The sequence below is a fragment of the Heterocephalus glaber genome, unplaced genomic scaffold, assembly GCF_053883595.1.
Source record: "Heterocephalus glaber isolate CG9 unplaced genomic scaffold, H.glaber_assembly_v1.0 deba00001687, whole genome shotgun sequence".
Classification (NCBI taxonomy): Eukaryota; Metazoa; Chordata; class Mammalia; order Rodentia; family Bathyergidae; genus Heterocephalus; species Heterocephalus glaber.
The window spans coordinates 26,020,922-26,042,173 of NW_028258412.1; the positions used below are offsets into that span (position 1 = coordinate 26,020,922).

A 21,252-nucleotide genomic window follows, 5' to 3' on the forward strand; every position below is an offset into this window, starting at 1 on the left:
TGAGACCATTTACATTGATGATATAACTGATATTTATGGACTTATCCTTGTCATGTCATTTTCCTGTTGTTGGTTCCGTTTTTCCCCCCTCTGTTTAATTGCCTGCCTTGCCTAGTGGATTCATTCTGTTGGGATTCATGGAGTTATAGTCCTCTTTATCTCTTTCTAGAATGTCCTTCAGAACATTTTGGAGTGCTGGTTTGGTGCTCATGCATTTCTTCAGGTGCTCTTTGTCATACAAGTATCTTATTTCTCCATTGATTTTGAAAGATAGTTTTACAAGGTACATCAATCTGGATTAGTGGTTGTTTTCTTTTAGGCCTTGAAATACTGTAGTCCAAACTCTCCTTGACTTGAAGTTTTGTGTTGAGCAGTCTACTGTGATTCTGACAGGCTTTCCTTTATGTGTGATTTGTTTCTCTAACTTTTTCACTAGCTTTTAATAACTTGTTCTTGTGTTGAATTTCTGGAATTCCTACTATATATGCCTTAGATAATTACGACTAATTGGAGTTCTGTATGCCTTACTTATCTGTATGTCAAATTATTTTTCCATGCTTGGGAAGTTTTCTGCCATTACTTCTGTGAACAGGTTTTTATGTGATTTTCACTACCTCCTGCTTTTTCATTCATTCCCATCAATCTCATGTTAGTCTTCTTTGCATTATCTAGCAGCTGTTGGATTGATTTTTTTGTAGTCCCTTGCTATTTTTAAGAAATCTTTCTTTTCATGACCTCTAATCACAATCCTGTCTTCTAGATCTGATATTCTGGCCTCATATTGGTTCATTTTGCTGTGAATACTTTCAATAGAATTTTTAATCTCCTAGATATCTGATTGAATCTATTTCATGGATTCTACTTCTTTCTTGTGTTGACCATTCATGGTTTCCATCATTTTCCTAAGCTTCTCTATTTTATTTTAATCTCTATCTTCTCTAGATTCACTAATCATGCCCTTCATTATGACCATCATCTCTGAAGTTATGTGAGAAATTATTTCTGGTTTGATTTTTTCTAAAGCCTCATTCATCTGCTTTGTTACTTCCTCTGTTACCACTTCAGTGTCCAGATGGGTGGCTTCAGATTGTTCCATCACATTGCCCCCTGAATTTGCCTTTTGTGAGCTGGAAGTCTGGGGTTGCATCTTGCTGAAGTATCTTCTCATTTTCTATTTTTTTAAATCCTTGTAAATTGCTTATGGTGAGCAGCTTTATTGCTAGTATTTAGAACCCTTAGGAAATGACTACTTCTCAGAGATGTCTTCCAGATGTAGCTGACTTTTGGGTTTTGAGTTGGTTGCAAAATCCTACCTCTTCAATTTTCTGGGGATGGGAAGTTGCTGCCTATGTGGCCTATCCCTGGTTCTTTGGCACTGGCTTATAGTATTGTTTATGATCTTAGGCAATCTCACTATTAGCATACCAGGAAGAACAACTGATTAGAACAATTATGTCACCTTGGCTAAAGTAGTACAATCAGCAATATCTATAGCATCAAATGCAGCCTAGAAAATGACAAACTGTGGTGGCTATTATTTTGCCACTTTTGACCAATATTTGTGGTTTTATAACCAAATCTAAATCACCCAGAAAATTGTATACAGTAAATATGCCCTCAATATGGCAATTTTACCCTGAGGGGAGAAAATTGAAAAGGGGTTGGGGGGGAAAATAGAGAAAAAGAAGAGGAAGAGATGAGACGCAAAGCTTGGGGACAAAGGAAGATCATGAGTACCTTGGGAAGCTGGTGAGGAGGATGAAGGGAAAGAGAAGGAAGAAATAACAACAGAACACAATGACGACAGCAAGAAAGCTAGAAACCGTGTTCATACTCATATAAAAATGTCCACTTCAGGGCATGTCTCTGTTGTCACTCGTAGGCAGGGGCCAGATCTGTGTGGACTGATCCCAGCAAGCCAGTCTTAGATTTATGGAGGGGTAGTGGGTAATCCCAGCAAGCCTGCACCTTTAGTTCCACTGAAGTTCAGGCTGGTTTCTGGCTGTGAGCCCGGAACCCGATTTACTCAGCCTGCAACACTCTGTGTGCCTCCTGCCGACTTGAGCTCAGTTCCCTGCCAACTTAAATTCAGTTCTGCTTCACCATGACACTGGGAGCCCCTAGACAGGGCCTGCAGCTACTCTGAGTTCTGAGCTCAGTTGGGCCCTCTCCAAGATGGCCACCAGCCAATTGCCCTCACCTGGGAGACATCTGAACCCAAATAAGTCACCAGCCACTGCAGGCTGCTGCATCCACTGCTCCGTTCTACCAGTGAATTTCTCTGTGTAGGCCCTTGGGGTCATGTGACTGCAGATTTAAGCCACCCCTCCCACGCAATAAGCTGAGGCTCAGAGAGAAAGTGTCACTTGCCACCTCCTTCTGCATTAAGGTCTCTCTCTTCCCTCTTCCAGTGGGCTTCAATTCTCGCTCCAGATCCTGGCTGGGCCCCAAGGACCCAGTTCTCTCCCTTCTTTTCTTCCTCATGTTGCTATATTCAAGCATCTGGACACCAAATCTCAGAGAGGCTGTTTCTCTGCTGCTCACCACTCCACCGTCTTCCTGGAAGTATCTCCTATCCAACTCACTATGATGTGGGGAGGTGAATGAGTTGGGGTGAAGTCCTCATGGAGGGACAGAAAGACAGCTAAGAGCTGGCACCCCCAGGACCCAGAGGAAGCCAGAGTGGGCAAGGCTGTTCCCTGGCCATGGACCTGCAGTGAGCTGTGTCCCCTGTCCTGAGACCATGCTCTGCCAGCTCCTTGGACATACACACTGCTTACACCCTCACCACCCACAGGCCCTGGCCCTGCGGCTGCTGTTTACACAGCTCGGGTCTGCACACTGTGGTGCTGGTGATGGCTGCAGCAAAACCGAGCTGGAGCACGCAGCTCAGACTCTTGGACCTGTGCTGGGGAGGACTCTCCCACGAGTGCCCGCTGTCCCTCTTCACATCACACTCTGCAGGCTGAGACTGGAGGTTTTCTCAGTGCAATCAATGCACTGTTGTTCTCAGAATGAAAAACAGAAACAAACCCTGTGAGCTCCCGCCCTCCAGCTTTGTGCTCGTGTTGCCAGCTCCCTCTGGCTTCCTGAGGTGGTCATCTAGGTCAGCACCCCTGGATGAGTCTGTGGACCTGGGCATCCAGGACCTTTGAGGACCCCACAAAGCCAAACCACTTTTCCTAGAAGCTAAGACACTTGCTTCTTTCCTTTAGGAAAAGTGGTGGTGAGCACCCTGCCAAGGCCTGTGTCCCAAGGGGTTGGCATTGCCGGTGGTCCCAGTGTCTGTGTGTGCCCAGCCTGTTCCACTTGCTGTGTCTTTGTGAAGCAAGGCAGGTATAAGCTTCCCGCTGTTCAGTGGGTGCGTGATGCCATGCCCGTGTGGGGCAGAGCTGCATGGAGCATTGTGTGGGGTCAGCAGCAATGCTCTCCTGTCCCCCTGCCAGGTACCACACACCTGGATGGGCCCTGGGCACAAGCCAGACTTGTTCAGACCCGAGTGCCCGTTGGACATAACGACTGGCAAAGGTTGTTGGCAATGACAAATGTGAGATTTCAAGTAAAAATGAGAATTTTAGCGCTGCCATCACATTGGCTTCTCAGCAGAAAGGTAATGTCTTGGAAGTACGTGGACACCAGCCCTGACAGGTTCCCAGATGGTGGCCGGTCATGTGCAGTCCTCACCTGTCCTCAAAGATCCTCCCTCACTAGCTGCAAAGCATTTGGAAACCATGGGGAAGGCAGCAAGCATAGTTCAGTCTTGGATAGGGCAGAAGAGGCAGTGTAATCATGCTAATAGAATCAGAGGCTGACATGTTCCCACCAGCTGGAACCACCAGTGGTCCACGCATGGCTGTCCCATCAGGTGGCCTGAACCACTGGTGGTAGGCGAGGTAGTCATGCATGGGATGGTCACTCATGTACACTGATGGTTCAACCCCCTGGCAGCGAGACATGAGTTATAGCCCTATTGTGAACGGGAGCATTTGTTTTTGAAGTTTAAAGGGGTCGGTTGGTTATTAAATTTGTTTTGGGTCATATTTAAAAATTTATTCTTTTGCCTTTTAAAAATTACTAGACTTGCTTTTTTAGGACAAGACCATTTATTTTTCCAATTTTTGTTTTTTATTAGTACATGTTTGCAGTTCATGATGTTCACATTTCTCGTGGGGAATCGGTACCTTTCTGTACTTTTTTGATGTGTGGATTTTTCAATAAAGTTCAGTTCAATACTGTTATTTGATTAGTTTTGGTAATAAAAAATACGTATGACTAATATAAAAGTTTACTATTCACCTGTATTTATAGGATTATTTCAGATAGATTTTTGTATAGAGTCTACTTTTATTTGTGTGCTATGAAGAGTGATGCAGTTTCTGAGCACTTACGTCTGGCTATCCTTTACAGAGCTCTGGATTTTAATTTGGTGCTCTGGAATTCAGGGAGCAGGCTCGGCTCCGGTTACAGTTCAGTTAGTCTTACCTAATTATTATCGAGCCAGAGCCTGATTTCAGCAATCCCAGATTAGAACGGTTGATGGAACTTGCTACTTACTGCTTTTGTGATTTCAAAAGCAACAGTAACGGAAAACAAGTCCAGCACTTACACTTTCTCAAACTTCATTTTCAAAAGTAATGAAGTGAAGACTCACATGAGCACAGGCTGCCATCCAGGGCCGTGTGCCTGATTCGAGTAGCGAGACTTTAAAGAAGAGGAGACGAATCCTATTCACTGTAGTCCATGTTGTCTAAGCCGTCACCTGGAGGTGGCTGTCCCACTGCATGCTGTCATGCCCCCTGCTCCCTCGGGAGCCGGGACCTCTATCCGCTCCATTTCCGTTCCCGGTGACCCTCATGGTAGGTGCCAGCCAGGAGCCCCCCGAGTCCAGCGTCCCTGGCTTTGCATGTGGAGACAGAACTGCGTGCCCATCTGATGCCACGTGGCTAACTCATCTCAGGTCTGCGGGTACAGCTCACCCTAAGTCCCCACCCTCCATCCCAAAGTCGGGCAGAGCCAGCCCTGACCCTGGACTGTTGGTGTGGCTGGCTGCACCCCAAGATCCAGCGTGGCAACCCATCCTAAAGCACATGTCCTCGTCCTCTGCCACACACTGCTCCTCAACCCTGGGCACAGCCACGCCTCTGTTGGGACCAAAATCTTCCCAACTCCCCTGTATCCCCGTCTTGCTGTCTCCACAGGTACTTGGTGTGAGGATGACTAAGGAGACTTTTTATCAGTTCTGGAGACTGAACCCAGGGCCTTTGTGCTGAGCTCTGTGCCCAGCTCTTTAATAACTTATTTGTTTTTTAAGACAAGGTCTCTCTAGGTTGCTAGGTTGTCCAGGCTGAACTGAATCTTGTGTTTTCCTGCCTCAGCCTCCCAAAGTCCTGGGATGATAGGTGTGCGCACCATGCCTGGCTGCATGAGATGTGTTATATGACTTCTGCACCAAGTCTTCAAAGCCAGTGTGCCTTACACACCTGCCGCACATCCCAGCCGGGACAGCTGGTGCTGGGTGTGTGGCAGCCACGAGGTGCTGCGGTGGTCCACACAGCTCTCTGCGTGATTTCTACAACAGCCGCCTGGATCTGCAGCAGCTCCGCCACACCTGGGTCTGCTCTGTACCCTAAGTGTCAACTCCGAGAAAGGCGAAGTGCTGTGCAGGGAGGGGACTTTGGAGGCCGGGTTTATAACCTGTCACTGCCTGACTCTCCACTGATTAGTTTCATTGGATTTCCGTAAAGATGGTTTTATCTTATCTCCTGTAATTTCAAATGCCCTTGCTCAGGCTCAAGTTGTCATTTTTCAGCAGTGTTTATGTCACCACTACCTTGACCCCTCTCTCCGTCCAGGGGCCGAGGTCCCCCGGCTTCCTCAACAGGAGGCTCCTCTTGGGGCGTCGGTGCTCTGCTGGTTGCAGGTGTCACAGACTCAATTTGGCATTTGAAAGACTTTGATTCACTGCATGGTTCCACCTTTTCCCTATACCTTGTGGAAATCTTAGACGCCTCCTATACAGCATTTTGCTTCTTGTTCCACTCTGTGATAGATATGCAGATTGCAGACTTCTCGTTCAGTCCATGTGCAAAGTGTCTTCTCTAAATTCATGAGAAAACATAAACATTTCAAAAAATTAAACACAGGCTGTTAATTTTAACAGCAGCCTCTTGTCCCACAGAAGCAGAGATGAGGGTTTAATAGGTCCCCATGGCTTCAAACCCTTTGTGCCCACAGTCTCTTCCAACAAGCATTCTTCTTTTTGTTTTTTGAGACACGGTCTCACTATGTAGTTGAGCCTGGCCTTGAACTCACTATGTAGCCCAGGCTGGCTTCAAACTTGCAGCGATCCTCCTGCCTCAGCCTCCCGAGTGCTGGGATCACAGGCTCAATCCACCACACCAGGCTCAAAAAGCATTCTTCTAAGAGGATGGCATCTGAATGCACAGCCGCTCTATGAATACTTTTTAAAACCCCAAGTCTGAGTGAGTGTTACTTGACACAGTCCTCAGCTTGGAAAGCAGCAGCGACAGGCGAAATGCCACAGCAGCGTGCTGGGCTGAGGTCAGCGTTGTTCGAGCTTTCTGGTGTCGTCCTCTTGTTAGCGGTTTTATATTTTCATTTAGACAGAGTCCTTGTCTTCCGGGGCCTCGTGCATCCACCCCGCCTGGCAAGCAGAGATGCCGTCTTTAACGTGGTAGCGGTGTGCGATACCGGATGAGTGACTTCACCCGCAGCGTGATGGACGCTCTTTTGCACTAAAATGCAGAACGGGAGGCTGAGAGCGGCGGCACCACAGGCAGCGGCCGTGCCGCGGGTGAGCGTCAGGAGGCGCCGGGTTAGAGCTGCCCTGACCCGCTCAGGCTGGGCTGAACTAACTCGCGGAGAGTGCGGGAGAACCTGCTGTGTCCTGAGCTCCTGAGTCCCCTCTGCCTAAGCGGCTCGCTCTGTCTGTTCATCTCTGAAAACCGCCAGCGGCGACTGGAGCTGCAGCCGCACCTTCCAGCCCGGTTTCCACCCTCGCGGGGCCTTGCACACCTCCAGCTGCTGCTTCAGTCCTTCCTCAGCCCATCCAGGGGGTCTGGCCCTCCCTGACTCGCTCCCACTGGAACCTCCGGGATCCACGACATCTCGAAGCTGAGCATTTTCATCACGTCTACTGAGCGTGGCTTCCTCAGATTTCTTCATGGAGCCGCCTGCGTGCCTTCTTTCTGTTTTTTCCTCATCGTGAACAAAGGTCTGCCGTGTACCTGGGCCCCACCCCGAGCATCGCGTCTCATCGGACAGGCAGCTGGGACTTTGCGCGGCTCCTGGACCCCGACAGCAGTGGCTCCGCGCTGACCTCTCCAGAGACGCAGCGCCTTGAAAGCCAGAATTCCACTCTGGCCCTTCCGCCGCGCCCCTCCGCCCGACCCGCCGCCCGGCCTCGCCAGATTCACCTTGGTGGTTCTCCTTCCCCGTCCTGGGCGCTGCCTAAAGGATATGATAGGACAGGATCCCGCTCACCTTGTCTTGCTTTTCTCTTTCCTTTCTCCTCAGTGCTGGGCATGGAACCCAGGGCCTCACATACACTAGGCAGGTGCTCCGCCACGGAGCCACTCCCAGACCTACTCTTTACTCTCCTTGAAAAATATTTCTGTGGTTCCATTGCGGGAGTTCATGGCATGGCTGTCTCGTCCACCCCCTTTTGAGCATATTCGGGTTTTTTCCTTGCTTGGTAATAGATTTTTTTTGAGTCAGGGTCTCGCTGTGTAGCTCAGGCTGGCCTCAAACCCATGGTGATCCTCCTGCCTCAGCCTCCCGAGAGCTGGGACCGCAGGTGTGTGCCACCATATCCAGCCTGGTAATAGACTTCAGATTTTTCGTGGAAGAGAGTAGAGGGAGGAAAAAAACACACCGTGTGCCCTGAGAAGTGTGTGCTCTGCGACACAGATGCATCTTGTGACTGGTCCATGTATGGGCTTTGCTTTCTTTTACGCAGTTTGAGATTATTTTATGCATATTTTTAACAAAGCCACAAGCAGATGTATTGTAATTTCAAAATAAGTCATTATTATTTTTGCCAGCTGCATTAAGTTGTGCACATATTATAAAAATGGTATTTGTTGTGGCTTCCACTTGCAGGCAGCTTACTTTCAGGGGCTTAACCCCTGTGTCGTGGGCGCCAAAGACTAGAGAGTCTTTGGGGTTCCTGTCTGTTATTCCATTAGAAGAAGACAGCAAAAGTTAGCATTTGCGTGTCTTCTAAAGGCACCTTTTGTAGATCCCTGTGCGACAGGTGTGGCTTTCCCAGTCTAATAATCAGTCGATTCAGCAGTAGTTTCTCATAGACATTGCAGGGCAGAGTCTGCCCCTCCATCCCGTATGCTCTGTCTCCTTTTCATTTTATTTTAGTAATATAGTAAAATAAGAAGTATCGATGAGCTCATCTGTCTAGGTGGGTGCCACGCACAGACTTTGAGTCATGCCAGAGCGAAAGAAGCAAAGAAAATGAATTTGCACTTGGATCATTCGTATCACTTTAATGTAGAAAATGATTTTCAAAGTCAATACAATAAGCCACTTGGCTTTTGCCAGATTTCTTTTAGCACGGTGATTGGAAGTGACTCAGGTGCACGTTGCTTTTGGACGATGGCTCTATCTTTCGACTTGCTCAGATAAGGTCTTACGCTAGCTAAGTGCCACGTGCTAGGGGTCCACGCCGGACTGGACGCTCATCTTTTCCAGTTTTCAGTAGGCTTTAGAGAAATAATCCCCAGGGGTGGGTAAAGGGCAGCAGATAGATCCAGACGCCTCGGTGTACGGTTAGCCCCTTCTCACCACAGGGTAGAGGTACTGGTTTAGCTAACTTTTTGGGAGAAGAGTGAGCTTTCTTGAAAGGAGTGTTTTGTTTGTGTGTCTCTGATCGCAGAGCAGATTTATGAGGAAAGCAGTGGCAGGACTGTAAGCTCTGGCTTCCCCTTCGAGAATCGGATTCACCGGGAATTCAGGGGAACCATCGCTGTTGAACACGGGTGCGAACATCTAGGCCAGGACCCCGCCGGTGTGTTTGCGGCAGACCTTTGGCAGAGTTCATCTCCTGACAAACTTCCCAGCCAATGCTTTAGACGGAAGCTGAGGAAGACACGTTCCAAGCCACATCCCAGTGTTCCTGTCATCTTCTCCAGCTGTCAGCGAAACTATAATAAAGCGACAGGAATATTTTAGGACTCCCAGCTTCAGCTTCTAATTTCACATGATTGGTGCTCTCCATTTTCTTCCCCCATTAAAGCTTAACTAGTAGAGAAGGATTTTTGAAACTGTTTCTGAAGGCTTGTTAGTTCTGGGGCATCTGGAATTCAGTAGGACAGCCGGGATGGTTGAAGGCCTCTGGTTCAAAATCAAACAGGAAACAGGACGCTAGACCAGTCCCAAACCAAGCGAGCCTCCTGTGAAGGTGCTGACTTCGCCCGGAAGCCGCTGGCCTGGGCCTTCCTGCGTCAGTCTCCCCATGGTCGCCTCTGCCCTCCCCCAGCAGGGCTGCCTGACGGTAGCTTCTTCCCCAAAGTGTAAAACTGACCTGGGGGCAAGGCCAGAGTGAACCAGCACACCCCATGCAATGCTAGGGCCACACTGTGCCCTACACACATGCGTGCACACATGCACATGTACACACACACACACACACACACACACACACGCACGCACGCACCCTACAGCTCAGGGCTGTGATTTCCCTGACTCCTCTCACTAGCTTAGTCATTTGTGCATGGGTCCAGAATATTTAGGTCACAGGACACAAAGACGTGCACTCTGGACTTTTTCACAGAAATGCCTGTAGTTTGTTCAATTAAGAGAAACAGCCTTTGGCATCTACAGATCCTTGCTGCCATTTCACAGTGGCTGGCTGGACCGCCTCCTCTTCTACCTTTGTGTCCAAACCTGAGTTTGAAAAGCTTTCTGCCACATTTCACAGTGAGCTGGAAAAGCATCTCTTTTCTCTCTGGCAGTTTGTTTAGTTTTGTTTTCTTGAGATAGGGTCTGCTATGTGGTCCAGGCTGGCCTTGAACTCACAGCGATCCCCATGCCTCACCCTCCCCAGTGCTGTGAGCACAGGCGCGTGCTACCACGCCCGGCTTCCCTCTAGTAGTTTTGTGAGACACCACAAGGAGCAGCAGGTTAATGGCAGCCTCACGAGGGCTGCCTCTCCCGGGAGGCCAGCGGCTGTGCTTGGGCTCCGGCCCTGAGGTCAGCCTGGGCTCCCATGGGAGGAAGCTGTGCCCCAGGGCTGGGGTTTGGTTTCCCACAGGTTGGATACTGGGTCCTCCTGCCGTCCCTCCCTTCCTGTGCTCCTCTTTCTCTTCTCCCTTTGTCCTGCCCCCTGTCCCACCCCAGGCTCTGTGTCCCCCCCACCCCCACCCCGGGTGCTGCCCCTGGCTGGGCCCAGCCCAGCAGCTGCTGCACTAACTCGGTAACCACAGTGAGCCCCGTCCTCTGCTTCCTGCTGGGCAGAGCTGTGTTTCTCACGGCAAAGCCCAGGTGAGGTGGAGTTGCCCGTGCTGGCAAAGCCGGGGGGTCTGTGCAGGGCAGCGGGGTGGCGGGACATGTGAATTGGCTCACGGGATTCAGCAGTGCCTTATTTTATCTCCAAAAGCCTAAGATGGACTGTCACACTTACCTTTGTTCTTTCTCTCCTTCAAAAAGCCACACGCTCAGGGTAAGATCTATGTCCAGAGTCAAGGTAAGAATGTTTATATGTAATATATATATATATATATACACGTACACGTTATATTTGAAAAGAATGTGTCCTTTAGAGATACATATTGAAATGCTTGTGGATGACATACGATTTCTGAGATTTGCTTAAAATGATCAGTACAGTGGGTACATTTTCATTATTTTCCAACTCTAGAATAAAAGATGAGGAGAAATTACGAAATAATCAAACGGCAGATCGAGTACCCTTTCTCGAGTAGAAGTGTAACATACTCCATCTATGCTGTGTTTAAGCAAACAAAATAAGACAAAGAACCCAGCATTCCACCACTGAGGAAGGCTGAGGCAGGGGGATTGCGAGTTCAAATCCTGCCTGGGCAAGCCAGCGAGACCCTGTCTCAAAATACAAAATTTAAAAACGACTGGGATGTAGCTTGGGGCAGAGCAGCCCTGGGCTGGGCCCCAGGGCCACTGGCAGCATCCAGGCCCTCAGGGAAAACAGCTGAGCTGCAGGTCCAGCTGGCCTCGGTCACCTTTCAACAGAATGGGTGGGGGCAGCCAAGGCACTGGGGCTAGTGTGGGCGAGTCCAGTCGGAGGAAGCAGCCTGCCCAGGCGTGCAGCTGCCGTTCCCACTGACCCACACTCCTTTGTAAGGGGTCCTTTTGTGTCCATCAACCTTTCAGCATTCATCTGTTATCATTTGAAGCATTTAAAAATTTTTAATTTTATTGCTACAATTTGCATACGCATAGTGACCCATTCATCACAGGACTTTGTACTGTGCGGAGGTACCTTGATCCCTCTTGTTTATCCCCATTTCCCTCCTGCATTTTTAACCAGTTTAATTTTTATGCTTCTTTCACAACCTTCTCATTTGAGCCACTGTGGCCTTTTGTTTGTTTGTCTGATGCCTTCCCAGAGAGTCGTCTCACAAGCTGCTGCCAGTCCACGCAGGACGTCCTGGCGCAGGGCTGGCCCCGCGGGCTGTGTGTGGCAGAGAAAGCTCAGAGAGTTTCTCCATCACAGCCCTACTTATTCCTCAGAACCCGTATTTTTAGTCTCATGTAAGATGTGATGGTTTTAACTGATTCTGATTCCTTCGGGTGAACTTAATTTCATTTAAACATTTTATTTAATTCAATTTTAATTTAGTTTTTTAGTAAAAGAGACCCAGGGTTGGTGTTGTAAGGCATCAGAAATTGGGACAGGGCAAGGTGAAATTAGATGAAAATAACGCCAAGCTTTATGTTTGTATCTTTGTTTGAGGCAGGGTCTCGCTGTGTAGCCCAGGCTGGCCTTGAGCTCATGGTGATCCTCCTGCCCCAGCCTCCCCAGTGCTGAGATTATGTCAAGCTTTTTAGTCCCCCTTCCCGCTGTCCCTTGTACTTTGCATCATTCATGGCAGATCCTAGTCACAGAGTGAGCTTCCCAGGTGGTTTGATGACCAAACTTCGCAGCCTCTCAAGACAGCTGTCAAATGTTCCATGTGAATTGTCTACATTTTAAAATGTTTATTTTCAAAGGAAAATGTAAACTTAGGAAACAAATCCTTCTGAGGCAGTGACCCAGCCCCAGGCAGCCATGCATGGCTTGTGAGAGTTGAGGTTAGGAGTTTTAAATAAAGGTATAGCTTTTACCTTGGGCTGTTAGAAGTAGGTTGCTAACATCTTAGAAACTTCTTAAAAATGCCTTTCAGCCAGGTAGGGTGGCACACACTTGTAATCCCATCACTCCCAGCACCAGGGAGGCTGAGGCAGGAAGATTCCTGTGAGTTTGAGACCAGCCTGGACTACACAGCGAGACCCTGTCTCAAAGGAAAAAGAAAGCGGGTCTGTGTGGCCCTGAGGAGTGTGGCCCAGTCCTGGAGGGTGGGGAGGGGTCGATGGTCATTCGTAATCTGGGTTTACTTGAAAGCCGTGGCCCAGTGTGCTCAGAGCTGAAACTTCAGCCACCATGGCTGGCAGGATGCCAGCAGCTCTGCAAAGTGAGCTTTTTTCTCTTTCCTTTGACCAGGAATTGCAACAATACCAAATGCCGCCTTTGACTGGAACAGCTTCCTCCAGCGCGCAGGTGAGGTGAGCAGGGCCTGTCACACTCAGGCTCCTGAGAAATCCACTGGTCCAGGGTCAAGGGCAGAAAGTGAGGCCATGAACAGGGACAGGGCAGCAGGAAGTGACACCACGAATGCAGATAGGAGAGCAGGAAGTGATGCCTCGAACAAGAACGGTGCAAGGCGAGCCTGGAGAGCAAGCTGAGCCCTGCTGCCTTCTGCGCCTTGGGGGGACCCACTCCTGAGGACAGCAGAGCAGGTGGTCAGCGGGGCCTCGGCCTTCCTGATGCTGTTCTCAACACCACTTCTGAGACTCACTCTGTGGCTCGTTTGGTCTTTATCAGATGACAGCCTCATGCATTCCCTCTGCTTTACTCTGTTAATTACAAGTCAAGGCCTGGCATGGTAGCGAATGCTTATGATCCCAGCTATTCAGGAGGCTGAGGCAAGAGAATCCAAGTTCAAAGCCAGCCTGGGCAACTTAGTGAGACACTGCCTCAAAATGAAATTGTAAAGGGGTAGAGGGCATAGCTCAGTCATAGAGCACCCTGAGTTCAATCCCTAGTACCAAAAACAAGTGATTGGTGCAGAAATGTGAGAAGTCAGAGAAAGAGCTAAGGTTAAGTCACCTGAAATCTCAGCACCAAAAGGGAAAGGCCATTCACGTTTAGTGTGGTCTTTCTCATATACAGGGTTGTTAAAGGACAAAAAGAAAATGAAGCACTACTTATGACTCTAACCTGCCTTATTATTCATTGTTTCCATAAGAACAGAGCTTTCTGACTTTGTAAATGAGAGTGTCAGAGCCAGGAGGTACAGGGAATCAGACATAAAGTCAGAGGAGCTCTGGGCATGTCCTCCAGGTGACCAGGGCCCTGGTCAGTGGACAGTGTCCCATGCTTACGATGTCTCTGGGTTCAGTTCCGCCCCTCGGGTTTCTGCCATTGCAGCTGGTTTCACCTACTCTTGAACCTCGCCAAAGTGCGATCCCACAGCAAGGGCTGGTTTATAGCTGGCTTTCTCTGTTCAGTGAAATGTTCAGAATTTCTCCATCTCCTCGTGAACACCTGTAGCTCCCTTTGTTATTGCAGTGTAGTATTCCACTGTATGGATGCACCATAGTTGGTTATTGGCTTTCCTGCAAATGGACTTGTGGTTTGTTCATAGTTTTAACTGTAAGTATTCTCGAGTCAAGGTTTTGGTGCGTGTGTTTTTGCTTCTTTAATACAGGCCTGTAAATTGGATAGGTTGATTATTGGGTAGAAATATAAAAATGAGCCACAAGGGGGCAGGCTGGAAGTATGGCTCTGTGGTAGAGCTCCTACATGAAGCACAGAGTCCTATCAGCACCTCATAAAAACAAACAAACACCCCAAATCCCAGCCAAACTGCTTCCAAGGTCTTTAGCCTACTTTTTCTCTTTTGAGGGGCACTGGATATTGAAGCTGGGGCCTCCACACGGGGTTTTCAACAGCCCTTTTTTGTGTTTATTTTGAGACAGGGTCTTGCTGAGTTGCTAAGTTACCTAGACTGGGCTGGAGCTTGGATCCTCCTGCTTCAGCCTCCCAGGGTTCTGGGATTGCAGTTGTGCATGACCACACTGTGTAGCTTTACCATGCTGGGCCTGCCGAGTTGGTGGGGACAGTCTCCCATTTTCATTATTCTGGGGGATAAGGCAGCAGTTCCCTTTGGATCCAGCTCCCCTTCGTATGCACAGTGCTCATTCTGGTCTCATGCTCAGTGTCAGGTTGGCCAGGCATTTTGTCCTTTCTTACTGCAGTGCCCTTTAGGGATTGGTTTGCAGCAATTCTTCATGGTCTAGCTACAAGACTTCTGTCAGATGTCCGTACTGTGAGTGTCTTTCCCATTCTGTTTTTGTCTTTTCTTTTTCTTAACCATGTCTTTTGAAGGGCAGTTTTAAATTTTGTTGAAGTCTAATTGTGTCAGTTTTTTCTTTAATTTTTTTTTGGTACCAGTGATCGAACTCGGGACCTTGCGCTTGCGAGGCAGGCGGTGGAACCACTGAGCTAAATCCCCAGCCCATATTTCTTTTGAGTCCTGTCTAACAAATCATCACCTCCCTAAGGCAGCAGAGATACTTTTTTTCACCTCTAGAAGTTTTAACCTTTCCAGTGCTTTCATTTAGGATTATAAATCCATTTGAAGTTAATTTTTGTGTGTAGTGTGAGGTAGGGATCAAATTTGTTTTCCTGTAAGAATATCTAGTTGTTCTAGTATCATTTATTAAAAATGTTCTTTTAGCCAGGTGTGGTGGCACACGCCTATAATCCCAGCACTCAAGAGGCTGAGGCAGGAGTATCTCAGTGAGTTCAAGGCCAGCTTGAACTACATAGGGAGACCCTGTCTCAAAAAAATTGAAAAACTAAGTAAAAATGTTCTTCCATCTCTTTTAAATTGCTTTTGTGTCCTTGTTAATAGTTAATTTACTATATATGAGTGGGCCATTGATCTATATGTCTATCTTATCCATGTAGATTTTTAATAAATATAGAAATCAGGTAGAATTAGTCAAGAGCTTTGTTTTAAAATCATGTCAGGTAATATAGGTTTTTTACATGTCCATATAAATTTCAGAAGCATCCGTGAGTTACTATAAAATCCTATTTCATTCAGTCTATAGAGCAATTCAAGGAGAATTAACATCTTAACAACACTGTCCTAAAATCTACAAATATAATGTGTCTGTTTAAGTCTTATTTATTTTCTCTTTGTAACCACTTTTGCAAATCTTTCATGCCTTTTAAAAATCTCTTTATTGTTATTAGTCCGCATCCGCAGTACACAATGTTTACCTTCCCCGGGGGAGCTGGCCCGAGGGCGCCACCCCTCTTCCTTCCTCTTTCACCCTCTTCCCTCCCCTCTCTCCACAGTCCCTGCCTCTCCATCCTCTGCCCACGTGAGGAAGACCCACCTCTCTATTTCCTTTTGTCTGTCTTTTGTTTTGCTCTTTACTTACACTTTAGGTGTCTCTTACAAGAGAAATTGTGTGATATTTAAGTTCTTGTGCCTCATTTATTTCACGTAACATTGTGGTTTCAAGGTGCATGCATTAATAAATATGCCTAACTCTTATTTCTGATGCAATTATAGGCTCGATTTTTTTTTAACCTCCAATTGTTACTAGGCTGTGGAAACACGGTTGATTTTTATATGTTGATGTTGTATCCCACAATTGAGCAGATTTACTTGTTACATCATGGCTTCGGTCTCCTTAGGTGTTATTTTGAATGCTGTGAACGAATTGGGCCTGCCCCTTTTTCGGACATTTAGACTTTTTAAGAACGCTCCTGGGGGCAGCAGCGAGGGTGCAAGGACGCTGTCTTCATGCCCCCGACATTGTTTTTTCGGCAGGAACTCCTCACCGCGGGGCCTCTGGGTGAGACTGCGCCTCACCTCGTCAGCGCACTCACACAGCAGGCAGGGTCGTCCCTGGGAAGGCGGTGGTCACAGTGGGTCACGGTGCAGGGAGGGCCCTTTCCCCGCGGCGGAACGCCCTCAGGCCACCGGTCCCCTGCGCGCTGTGAAATCAGCATAGTCGTGCTGCTCCCCTGGAATTCTATCACCCAGGGTCCTTGCTAGTCCACAGAGGAGGCCCACGGTGCATGTTAGACACAGGAGCTCTGCTCCGAGGGGCTGCAGGTCAGGGTGGGCATCTGCAGCTGCGAAGGCCGCTCTGATCTTCCGGGAAGACACTGAGCATTCACGATCACACCCTGCCCTCGGCTAGCAGGGAGGGAGATGGAGTCCCAGAGATCCCAACAAGGCTTTGTCTACCTACCACATCACCGTAGTTTCCCTTGAAAAGAAAAATCTCCAGGTGTTTTGCTGGAAATAGTTTTCATAGCACGCTCATCAATCCCGGAGAGGGCAGCCTGGCCGATCCCAGTGTTACAGACACCCCGGCCCGAGCACTCCATCATGCCAGTAACAGGCCGGCCCTGCTGGCCGTGAGCTGATTTCATCTCCAGTACATCATGGGGTGGGCGTGGTGTAACTGAGATTTGTAATTTCCAAGAGCAGGGCAATCCATCACCAGCTTCCGCAGCAACAGGGCTGGTGGCCGGTCCTGCTTGAGTGATGAGCAGAATGGCCAGGGTTTAATTACTCTGCAGCATTGCCTCCTTGGCCCCTCCGAGCCCTCCAATTGGAAGCTGTATGCTCAGAGCCTGTGGCCCGGGTGGACTCAGTTGGGCAGGGTGACCAAGGGTGTGAGCTGATGATAGGGCAGAGGGAGTGCTCGTCCGAGTCTCTGGCTTTATGATCAGATGTCTGTTCTCGTTTGAGTAGTTGTTCATCTTTGCCATCTCAGGCTCTGTGATGGCCCACGCTCCTTATCTGCACTCCATCTTACCATGGTCCTGGGACTGTGACTTGTCGCTTCCACTCTGAGCTTCAGACGGTGACAACAGAAGACATGGAACCACATACAGCCCATTAGTGGCCAACGCCCTCTGAATTCCTAGGATCCGTTTGCCTGGAAGTTGGGGAGCAGTGCGGGGGCTCATTTAATTCTCCACCGATGCTCTTGGGTGGCTGATCAGTGCCAGGGCTATGGTGTGCGTCTTCAGCCTCTTACACCAGCCTCCCATGTGTCCTTGTCCTCCAAGGCTGCAGGTCTCCAGCCGAGTTCACTGTGTCTCTAAGCCCAAGCTAACGAATCCTGGCTCTTAGTGTAAAACCCAAGAGCAGTGTTCTGCTGGTGACACCATGCTAGATCCCATCAGCTCAGGGTGGATGAAGAGCTACAAAGACTACATGCAGTCAGCCGCTGCCCTATAATCTGTCACATGACATTTACCATAGCTGTTCTGATTAGAAGAAACATCTGTCAGCATCAAATTAGTTACCCGGTCTTGAAGGCTTTCTGTGAATTTCCAAATGCATCTGAAATGTTAGGATTCAGGGCTCCGCGGTTTCTGCCTGTAAAGGCCGGTGACTAACATGTGCAAAGCGATGGTCTCCTGTGGGCCCTCCGACTCAGAAGGTGCGACAGAGGAAAGCATACGTTCCACTGAGCCATTCCCTCCTGGTTTTCCTCTATTTTATCTTATTTCTCTGTTGTTTATTTATTTAACTCCTTCTCCCTCTCCCTTTCATGTCTGTATGGAAATCCTAATATGCCTCACGCACACTGCAGTTTTTCTTCCTCAGCCTGTTCCTGATGAAGACCCACTTGTTCTTCATATGGAAAATGAATGTCACTAGATCTCTTCATTTTTTAAAAAATTTTTTAATGGTGCTGTGAATCACACCTAAGAGCCTCCTTGTGCTCACAAGGCAAACGCGTACCACTGAGCTGTACCCCCAGCCCCTCCTTATTCTTACAAAGCCAGAGTCAGATTTTTCAGCTAAAATTCAGTTAGCGTACTATGCAAGGCTGAAGTTCCTGGATACTTTTCTCCTAGTAATACCAGAGAGTGGAACAGGAGCCGCTGGAAGGGGGTGTGGGGACAGGAAGTGACGTCAGGGGTTCTGTTCCCGACGCTGGCTGAGTCACCTCGGGCCCAGGAAGTGTTTAGCCTGCCATTGTTGATGTTGTGTCAGACTATGCCAATGACACATTTTTGTCGTGAAGATTAAAAATACCACTCCGCAGGAAACAGTATCATGGGAAGAGACACCCACATGTGTGCATTCATGAGAGAGGGCCTCAGACCTTATCTCGGGCTTCGCCAGATGTTCCACGAGGGCACAGAGAGCAGGAGCAAGTTCCACCAAAAACAGGAAGTGAGATCCACTCACACCTCAGGGAGGCGCCTGCCCTCCTCCAGACTTCAGGAGGCCCAGCAAGAATAGCTGCCTCTCCGCAGCGCCACCAGGGGCCGAAGGAGCCTGGCCACTGGTCAGCAGCCTGGGCGTGTGAGTGTGAGGGGCAGCGGCGCTGGCCTGCGGGTTAGGATGCTTCAACTGTTATCTTTATTTCCAGGAAATGGCACTTCTGTCAAGTCCAAATGTCACCTCTGCATTTTATTTTTAAGAATCCTAGTGCAAGACCAGTGAGTCCTTTCTCCTGTCTTCCTCTAACGTCGTTTTCTAAATTCCCATTCCATTTCATCTCCACCTGGGAAGGCTCGAGAAGGAGGCAAGGATTAGCTCCTGCTCCCGCCCCCCGGGCCCACCTGTCAGGACGAGCACGTTGAAAGTCCAGATGGAATAAATGGAGCACATAGGAGGGCCTCCTACGTAGTGAGGCCACGGTGCTTTGTAAAACTGTATCGGCTGGGTGTGTGTGCGACTCACATGCTCGCCCGGGTCTGGGCTGCAGTCCTCTCCATGATCTCATGAGAGTCGCAGATCTGCTGCCCCCGTGGGTTGCCCCTCCTGGTGCCTCTCCGAGGGATCTGGAGCAGCGCAGGGCCAGGGCCGAGTTTCCCAGCTTCTGCTGGCCCAGCTGAAGCTGCTGCTGAGTAGCCAACACTGGCAGCATCAATGAACAAGACGCATGTCTGCGAAGCGCCTGAGGAGCGGAGCTGTCCTTACCAGAGCTCAAAGGCTCACTTGCTTTCTGAAGAGGTAACCTGTGTGTGTCACCGAGGCCCTATTCCTCCCTCAGTGACATCTGCCTGGTTTCTCCACGTGCAGGTTTATAGTATATTTTCTTTGTAACTAATACGCGACTTTCATGAATGCATTTGTTTTCGATGCTGGCTGGCACCCGGGGCCTCACACACACTGGGCAAGAGCTCCAGGCTGGACCCCAGTTCTCCTCTGAGTGCGCTCTGATCGCTGGCCCCACCAGGACCTGCTGAGCTCTGTCTGTCCTCCTCATTCGAGGTGTCCTCTCCTTGACAGTCTCCTTCGGCTCTTCTCGTTTGTGGCTCAGACTTGAATGTCTGACCTCAAGTTCTCTGACCCACATTTGCGATCTGTGTGTAGCCACTAGCTCAGGCTTTGGTTCAAGACATGCTCGCACGGGTCTAAGTTCTGAGGTTGGCTTCAGGCTACTCAGGATATTGGAGAAATAGATAAAAAAGCAAACACCCTCAAATGTATCTCAATATGTAATTGTTCGCGGTTAATTTAGGGACCATGATGATTTTTTTTTTTTTTTAATTTGGCACTGCTGAGGTTGGAACCCAGGGCCTCGGCATGCTCGGCAAGTGCTCACTACCGAGCCACCCCTCAGCCCTGTGATGGTTTCTGAGGCTTTGCTGAGAGAGACATCTGCATCTGTCCATGTCAGGAGGAGTTTTCTCCACTGGTGTTCAGCTGGTGTCAATGTGCCTCGCCAGCATCAGACTAGGGATGTTGTTGTCCAAGACTTACAAAAGCAAGGAAAAAGGAAATGGCCTGCCCTGAGTGATGGGCAGAAGCACGTGCAGGAGAGAGCCTTGAACTGGCGTGATTCCGTGGCCAGCTGTGCAGGTTGCAGTTGCTGAAGAATTGAGGGAGGGCTCTAGTGAGCTGTAAGAAACCAACCCAAGCTGTATTGGCTCAGAGAGTCCCCTGGTTGCCTCTGGGTTTTGTGGTGGATGCTGTTGTGGTGTGGTGGCGTAGCTCCATGGCTCCTGTCTGCTCCACATGCGTCCTCTGGGCTCAGTGGACATTCGCAGGCGACTGGGGCCCTGCAGGTCCAGCACAGTCACCGTGGATCTGGGGCTCACCTGCAGGGTCGGTGTCACCCCACAAAGTCTTGCTCCTGGGGAGGTGGCCGGGCTGTCACAGGGCACCAGTGTGTGCAAGGCTGTAGGTGACAGGGCTGCCGCAAGGCCTCCAGGGCCAGGGCCAGGTCACGAACCCGGCTTCCCCGCCAGTGGAGGTCTCAGGCAGCCCGGAGGCCGGGGTGTGAGAGGGCACTGCACAGCCTGGGATCCACAGCCAGCTTTATGTCACAGCTTTCCATCCAGCAAAGCTACGCCTCTTCTGTCTGCTTTTTTACATATATTGACATAGCCTCTTATTTTAAATTTTGTACCAATTTTTTTTGAGGTATAAAGGACAAATCAAACTTGTTTGTGCGTGAAGTGTCATGTGATATTTTATTCCCAGTATGCTTCCCTACCTGTGGACACACGTTCCCTAGATGTGTGGACTTGTCTGTGCATGTGTGAACTCCAGCATATGTTAGTATGTAAGTCATCTGTCATTTCTTTTTGTGTAGGGGCTCAAGCCCAGGGTTCTGTGCAGGCTAGCCAGGACCTCTACCACTGAGCTACATCCCCAGCCCTTGTTTATTTATTTTATTTTGATACAGGGTTTTACCAAGTTGTTCCCCAAGCTGGCCTTGAGTTTGCAGTGCTCCTGCCTCAGCCTCCTGGTAGCTGGGATTACAGGTGTGCACCACCACACCCAGCTTCTAGTTTCATCAAGGAAGTTTTCTCCCCATCTAGAACTGGGTGCCGGCATTTCCTTGGGCTCCCATGCTGGTGCTGGCTGGGTCAGCTCTGCTAGGCCTTGTCTTTCCCTGTGGCTGTGGAGGTGAAGCTTCACGCCAATAGGGCAGTGCTCCCAGCGGGGAAGCTGGCCTCAAGGCCAGGAGAGGAAA

The 21,252-nt window shown here is 49.2% G+C and overlaps 1 protein-coding gene across 14 annotated transcripts in view; it reads left to right on the top strand.

Annotated features, from left to right (window-relative positions):
• Glt1d1 (glycosyltransferase 1 domain containing 1) overlaps window positions 1-21,252 on the top strand; it is a 75,025-nt gene that overhangs the window by 27,509 nt on the left and 26,264 nt on the right. For 8 of the 14 annotated variants that reach the window (XM_013071852.3, XM_087198327.1, XM_087198326.1 and 5 more), the window contains 2 exons: window positions 10,681-10,717; window positions 12,710-12,766. The exons of 1 other annotated variant lie outside the window; for it this stretch is intronic. In XM_013071852.3, coding sequence (XP_012927306.1) covers window positions 10,681-10,717; window positions 12,710-12,766 — 94 coding nt within the window. 5 more of the 14 variants (XM_087198329.1, XM_087198324.1, XM_087198330.1 and 2 more) reach the window with 5 other exon arrangements.